We start from the raw sequence: 7,491 nt of genomic DNA, 5'->3' as shown, positions 1-7,491 counted from the left end.
GGAAAGAGATAAGGAGACATTTCTTAGGGAGGGTTTCCATTATCTGAACCACTGGGAGCTCTTCCGGGGCAGGTGTGACCTGTATAAGAAGGACGGGTTGCATCAACTGGAGAGGCATAAATATCCTGGCCGCGAGGTTTGCTAGTGTCACACGGGAGGGTTTAAACTAGTATGGCAGGGGGGTGGGCAACAGAGCAATAGGTCAGAAGGTGAAAGCATTGAGGGTGAACTAGGGAATAGGGCCAGTATGGCTCTGAGGCAGAGCAGACAGGGAGATGTTGCTGAACACAGCGGGTCTGGTGGCCTGATGTGCATATGTTTTAATGCAAGAAATATTATGGGTAAGGCAGATGAACCTAGAGCTTGGATTAGTACTTGGAACTATGATGTTGTTGCCATTACAGAGACCTGGTTGAGGGAAGGACAAGATTGGCAGCTTAGCGTTCCAGGATTTAGATGTTTCAGGCGGGATAGAGGGGGATGTAAAAGGGGAGGCGGAGTTGCGCTACTGGTTCGGGAGAATATCACAGCTGTACTGCGGGAGGACACCTCAGAGGGCAGTGAGGCTATATGGGTAGAGATCAGGAATAAGAAGGGTGCAGTTACAATGTTGGGGGTTTACTACAGGCCTCCCAACAGCCAGAGGGAGATAGAGGAGCAGATAGGCAGACAGATTTTGGAAAAGAGTAAAAACAACAGGGTTGTGGTGATGGGAGACTTCAACTTCCCCAATATTGACTGGGACTCACTTAGTGCCAGGGGCTTAGACGGGGCGGAGTTTGTAAGGAGCATCCAGGAGGGCTTCTTAAAACAATATGTAGACAGTCCAACTAGGGAAGGTGCCGTACTGGACCTGGTATTGGGGAATGACCCCGGCCATGTGGTAGATGTTTCAGTAGGGGAGCATTTCAGTAACAGTGACCACAATTCAGTAAGTTTTAAAGTACTGGTGGACAAGGATAAGAGTGGTCCTAGGATGAATGTGCTAAATTGGGGGAAGGCTAATTCTAACAATATTAGGCGGGAACTGAAGAACATAGATTGGGGGCGGATGTTTGAGGGCAAATCAACATCTGACATGTGGGAGGCTTTCAAGTGTCAGTTGAAAGGAATTCAGGACCGGCATGTTCCTGTGAGGAACAAGGATAAATACAGCAATTTTCGGGAACCTTGGATAACGAGAGATATTGTAGGCCTCGTCAAAAAGAAAAAGGAGGCATTTGTCAGGGCTAAAAGGCTGGGTGGGAACAGACAAGGTCTGTTTGACAAGGTCCCTCATGGTAGACTAGTACAAAAGGTGAAGTCACACGGGATCAGGGGTGAGCTGGCAAGGTGGATACAGAACTGGCTAGGTCATAGAAGGCAGAGAGTAGCAATGGAAGGGTGCTTTTCTAATTGGAGGGCTGTGACCAGTGGTGTTCCGCAGGGATCAGTGCTGAGACCTTTGCTCTTTGTAGTATATATAAATGATTTGGAGGAAAATGTAACTGGTCTGATTAGTAAGTATGCAGACGACACAAAGGTTGGTGGAATTGCGGATAGCGATGAGGACTGTCAGAGGATACAGCAGGATTTAGATTGTTTGGAGACTTGGGCGCAGAGATGGCAGATGGAGTTTAATCCGGACAAATGTGAGGTAATGCATTTTGGAAGGTCTAATGCAGGTGGGGAATATACAGTGAATGGTAGAACCCTCAAGAGTATTGAAAGTCAAAGAGATCTTGGTGTATAGGTCCACAGGTCATTGAAAGAGGCAACACAGGTGGAGAAGGTAGTCAAGAAGGCATACGGCATGCTTGCCTTCATTGGCTGGGGCATTGAGTATAAGAATTGGCAAGTCATGTTGCAGCTGTATAGAACCTTAGTTAGGCCACACTTGGAGTATAGTGTTCAATTCTGGTCGCCACACTACCAGAAGGATGTGGAGGATTTAGAGAGGGTGCAGAAGAGATTTACCAGAATGTTGCCTGGTATGGAGGGCATTAGCTATGAGGAGCGGTTGAATAAACTTGGTTTGTTCTCACTGGAACGAAGGAGGTTGAGGGGAGACCTGATAGAGGTCTGCAAGATTATGAGGGGCATAGACAGAGTGGATAGTCAGAGGCTTTTCCCCAGGGTAGAGGGGTCAATTACTAGGGGGCATAGGTTTAAGGTGAGAGGGGCAAGGTTTAGAGTAGATGTACGAGGCACGTTTTTTACACAGAGGGTAGTGGGTGCCTGGAACTCACTACCGGAGGAGGTGGTGGAAGCAGGGACGATAGTGACATTTAAGGGGCATCTTGACAAATACATGAATAGGATGGGAATAGAGGGATACGGACCCAGGAAGTGTAGAAGATTGTAGTTTAGTCGGGCAGTATGGTCGGCACGGGCTTGGAGGGCCGAAGGGCCTGTTCCTGTGCTGTACATTTCTTTGTTCTTATACGTTTGTCTGTAGGATTCTCTATAGATTTATGTATAGGATGCTCTGCAGGATTATTTATAGGTTTTCCAGGCATGGTGGCACAGTGGATACCACAATTGCTTCACAGCTCCAGGGTCCCAGGTTCGATTCCGGCTTGGGTCACAGTCTGTGCGGAGTCTGCACGTTCTCCCCGTGTCTGCGTGGGTTTCCTCCGGGTGCTCCGGTTTCCTCCCACAGTCCAAAGATGTGCGGGTTAGGTGGGTTGGCCGTGATAAATTGCCCTCAGTGTTTGGTGGGGTCACTGGGTTATGGGGATAGGGTGGGGTGTGGGCCTTGGGGGGGCGCTCTTTCCAGGAGCCGGTGCAGACTCGATGGGCCGAATGGCTGTAAATTCTATGATGGTTCCCAGGCTGCTGTTGGACAGCCGCTGACCCGGTGAACTCCGGTTGGAGGCTGGCCCTGGATGTCACTAAGGTGCGACACCGGATGCACGGTGACGTATGCAGCCTGCGCCGGAAACGGTTGGACATCCGAGTCGCCCGAACCCGGAGACCGAACCGGCACCGGCACCGCCCCCGCCCCCGCCCCCCCCGCACCCGGACCCCCCGCACCGGCCCCGGGATCCCCGAGCCGCCGCCATGCTGAAAACCGTCATTCTCATCGGAGGCTCCCAGAAAGGTAATGCACATGTGGGCGGGGCCAGAGAGAGAGTGGGCGGGGCCAGAGAGAGAGAGTGGGCGGGGCTACAGACTGGGGAGGGGCCAGAGAGAGTGGGCGGGACTAGATGCTGGGGGAGGGGCCAGAGAGTGGGTGGGACTCGATGCTGGGGGAGGGGCCAGAGAGTGGGCGGGACTAGATGCTGGGGGAGGGGCCAGTGAGTGTGGGTGGGACTAGATGCTGGGAGGGGCCAGAGAGTGGGCAGGACTAGATGCTGGGGGAAGGGCCAGAGAGAGTGGGTGGGACTAGATGCTGGGTGAGGGGCCAGAGAGAGTGGGTGGGACTAGATGCTGGGGGAGGTGCCAGAGAGAGTGGGTGGGACTAGATGCTGGGCGGGGCCAGAGAGAGTGGGTGGGACTAGATGCTGGGCGGGGCCAGAGAGAGTGGGCAGGACTAGATGCTGGGGGAGGGGCCAGAGATAGTGGGTGGGACTAGATGCTGGGCGGGGCCAGAGAGAGTGGGTCGGACTAGATGCTGGGGGAGTGGCCAGAGAGTGGGCAGGACTAGGTGCTGGGGGAAGGGCCAGGGAGAGTGGGTGGGACTAGATGCTGGGTGAGGGGCCAGAGAGAGTGGGTGGGACTAGATGCTGGGGGAGGGGCCAGAGATAGTGGGTGGGACCAGATGCTGGGGGAGGGGCCAGAGATAGTGGGTGGGACTAGATGCTGGGGGAGGGTTCACAGATAGTGGTTGGGACTAGATGCTGGGTGAGGGGCCAGAGAGAGTGGGTGGGACTAGATGCTGGGAGGGGCCAGAGAGTGGGCAGGACTAGATGCTGGGGGAGGGATCAGAGATAGTGGTTGGGACGAGATGCTGGGGGAAGGGCCAGGGAGAGTGGGTGGGACTAGATGCTGGGTGAGGGGCCAGAGAGAGTGGGTGGGACTAGATGCTGGGGAGGGGCCAGAGATAGTGGGTGGGACTAGATGCTGGGTGAGGGGCCAGATATAGCGGGCGGGACTAGATGCTGGGGGAGGGGCCAGAGATAGTGGGCGGGACTAGGTGCTGGGGGAAGGGCCAGAGAGAGTGGGTGGGACTAGATGCTGGGGGAGGGGCCAGAGAGAGTGGGTGGGACTAGACCCTGGGAGAGGGGCCAGAGAGAGTGGGTGGGACTAGATGCTGGGTGAGGGGCCAGAGAGAGTGGGTGGGACTAGATGCTGGGGGAGGGGCCAGAGATAGTGGGTGGGACTAGATGCTGGGGGAGGTGCCAGAGATAGTGGGTAGGACTAGATGCTGGGGGAAGGGCCAGAGAGAGTGGGTGGGACTAGATGCTGGGTGAGGGGCCAGAGATAGTGGGCGGGACTAGATGCTGGGGGAGGGGCCAGAGATAGTGGGCGGGACTAGATGCTGGGGGAGGGGCCAGCGAGAGTGGGCACAGCCTAACACTGGTGTTTGATGGGGACAGTGTAGAGGGAGCTTTATTCTGTATCTAACCCCGTGCTGTACCTGTCCTGGGAGTATTTGATGGGGACAGTGCAGAGGGAGCTTTACTCTGTATCTAACCCTGTGCTGTACCTGTCCTGGGAGTGTTTGATGGGGACAGCGCAGAGGGAGCTTTACTCTGTATTTAACCCCATTCTGTACCTGCCCTGGGAATGTTTGATGGGGACAGTGTAGAGGGAGCTTTACTCTGTATCTCACCCCGTGCTGTACCTGTCCTGGGAGTGTTTGATGGGGACAGTGTAGAGGGAGCTTTACTCTGTATCTAACCCCGTGCTGTACCTGTCCTGGGAGTGTTTGATGGGGATAGTGTAGAGGGAGCTTTACTCTGTATCTAACCCCGTGCTGTACCTGTCCTGGGAGTGTTTGATTGGACACTCCCCACTCTAACAATTTTTTTTCTTCAGGGACACGATTCCGGCCTTTGTCCTTCGAGGTGCCAAAGCCCCTGTTCCCAGTTGCAGGCGTCCCGATGATTCAGCATCTGATTGAGGCTTGTTCAAAGGTAACACAACCTCCCTTCACTTTCACTGGGACAAGTCACCGAGGAATCACGTCAGGCTCACAGAGGTTTTCTGCAGCTGGTTCCAGGATTTAAAGGGCAGCACGGTAGCACAGTGGTTAGCACTGTTGCTCCACAGCTCCAGGGTCCCAGGTTCGATTCCCGGCTTGGGTCACTGTCTGTGCGGAGTCTGCACGTTCTTCCCGTGTGTGCGTGGGTTTCCTCCGGGTGCTCCGGTTTCCTCCCACAAGTCCCATAATACATGCTGTTAGGTGAATTCAGAATTCTCCCTCTGTGTACCCGAACAGGCGCCGGAATGTGGCGACTAGGGGCTTTTCACAGTAACTTCATTGCAGTGTTATTGTTAGGCTACTTGTGACAATAATAAAGATTATTATTATATTATTATAATGATACAGTGAAGTGAGGAAACACTCCCCACACACACAGGGTGATACAGTGAAGTGAGGAAACACTCCCCACACACACAGGGTGATACAGTGAAGTGAGGAAACACTCCCCACACACACAGGGTGATACAGTGAAGTGAGGAAACACTCCCCACACACACAGGGTGATACAGTGAAGTGAGGAAACACTCCCCACACACACAGGGTGATACAGTGAAGTGAGGAAACACTCCCCACATACAGGGTGATACAGTGAAGTGAGGAAACACTCCCCACACACACAGGGTGATACAGTGAAATGAGGAAACACTCCCCACACACACAGGGTGATACAGTGAAATGAGGAAACACTCCCCACACACACAGGGTGATACAGTGAAGTGAGGAAACACTCCCCACATACAGGGTGATACAGTGAAGTGAGGAAACACTCCACACACACACAGGGTGATACAGTGAAATGAGGAAACACTCCCCACACACACAGGGTGATACAGTGAAATGAGGAAACACTCCCCACACACACAGGGTGATACAGTGAAGTGAGGAAACACTCCCCACACACACAGGGTGATACAGTGAAGTGAAGAAACACTCCACACACACACAGGGTGATACAGTGAAGTGAGGAAACACTCCCCACACACACAGGGTGATACAGTGAAGTGAAGAAACACTCCACACACACACAGGGTGATACAGTGAAGTGAGGAAACACCCCCCACACACACAGGGTGATACAGTGAAGTGAGGAAACACTCCCCACACACACAGGGTGATACAGTGAAGTGAGGAAACACTCCCCACACACACAGGGTGATACAGTGAAGTGAGGAAACACTCCCCACATACAGGGTGATACAGTGAAGTGAGGAAACACTCCACACACACACAGGGTGATACAGTGAAATGAGGAAACACTCCCCACACACACAGGGTGATACAGTGAAATGAGGAAACACTCCCCACACACACAGGGTGATACAGTGAAGTGAGGAAATACTCCCCACACACACACGGTGATACAGTGAAGTGAAGAAACACTCCACACACACACAGGGTGATACAGTGAAATGAGGAAACACTCCCCACACACACAGGGTGATACAGTGAAATGAGGAAACACTCCCCACATACAGGGTGATACAGTGAAATGAGGAAACACCCCACACACACACAGGGTGATACAGTGAAGTGAGGAAACACTCCCCACACACACAGGGTGATACTGGCAGCATGGGTTGGTACCTGGGACTTCGATGTTGTGGCCATTTCGGAGACATGGATAGAGCAGGGACAGTAATGGATGTTGCAGGTTCCGGGGTTTAGGTGTTTTAGTAAGCTCAGAGAAGGAGGCAAAAGAGGGGGAGGTGTGGCGCTGCTAGTCAAGAGCAGTATTACGGTGGCGGAGAGGATGCTAGATGGGGACTCTTCTTCCGAGGTAGTATGGGCTGAAGTTAGAAACAGGAAAGGAGAGGTCACCCTGTTGGGAGATTTTATAGGCCTCCTAATAGTTCTAGGGATGTAGAGGAAAGGATGGCGAAGATGATTCTGGATATGAGCGAAAGTAACAGGGTAGTTATTATGGGAGACTTTAACTTTCCAAATATTGACTGAAAAGATATAGTTTGAGTACAATAGATGGGTCGTTTTTTGTACAGTGTGTGCAGGAGGGTTTCCTGAAACAATATGTTGACAGGCCAACAAGAGGCGAGGCCAGGTTGGATTTGGTTTTGGGTAATGAACCAGGCCAGGTGTTGGATTTGGAGGTAGGAGAGCACTTTGGGGACAGTGACCACAATTCGGTGACGTTTACGTTAATGATGGAAAGGGATAAGTATACACCGCAGGGCAAGAGTTATAGCTGGGGGAAGGGCAATTATGATGCCATTAGACGTGACTTGGGGGGGATAAGGTGGAGAAGTAGGCTGTAAGTGTTGGGCACACTGGATAAGTGGGGCTTGTTCAAGGATCAGCTACTGCGTGTTCTTGATAAGTATGTACCGGTCAGACAGGGAGCAAGG

The 7,491-nt window shown here is 52.7% G+C and overlaps 1 protein-coding gene across 1 annotated transcript in view; it reads left to right on the top strand.

Moving 5' to 3' along the window:
- The first annotated feature begins 2,970 nt into the window (after nt 1–2,970).
- Nucleotides 2,971–7,491, top strand: part of LOC140385701 (mannose-1-phosphate guanylyltransferase regulatory subunit alpha-A-like) — a 31,192-nt gene continuing 26,671 nt past the window's right edge. The window contains 2 exon segments of the mRNA XM_072468141.1: nt 2,971–3,082; nt 4,963–5,060. Coding sequence (XP_072324242.1) covers nt 3,043–3,082; nt 4,963–5,060 — 138 coding nt within the window. The 5' untranslated portion in view covers nt 2,971–3,042.

The sequence above is a fragment of the Scyliorhinus torazame genome, chromosome 2, assembly GCF_047496885.1.
Source record: "Scyliorhinus torazame isolate Kashiwa2021f chromosome 2, sScyTor2.1, whole genome shotgun sequence".
Taxonomy (NCBI): Eukaryota; Metazoa; Chordata; class Chondrichthyes; order Carcharhiniformes; family Scyliorhinidae; genus Scyliorhinus; species Scyliorhinus torazame.
Note: the sequence above shows the minus strand (reverse complement) of the source record. Positions and strands in the feature narration are given on the sequence as shown.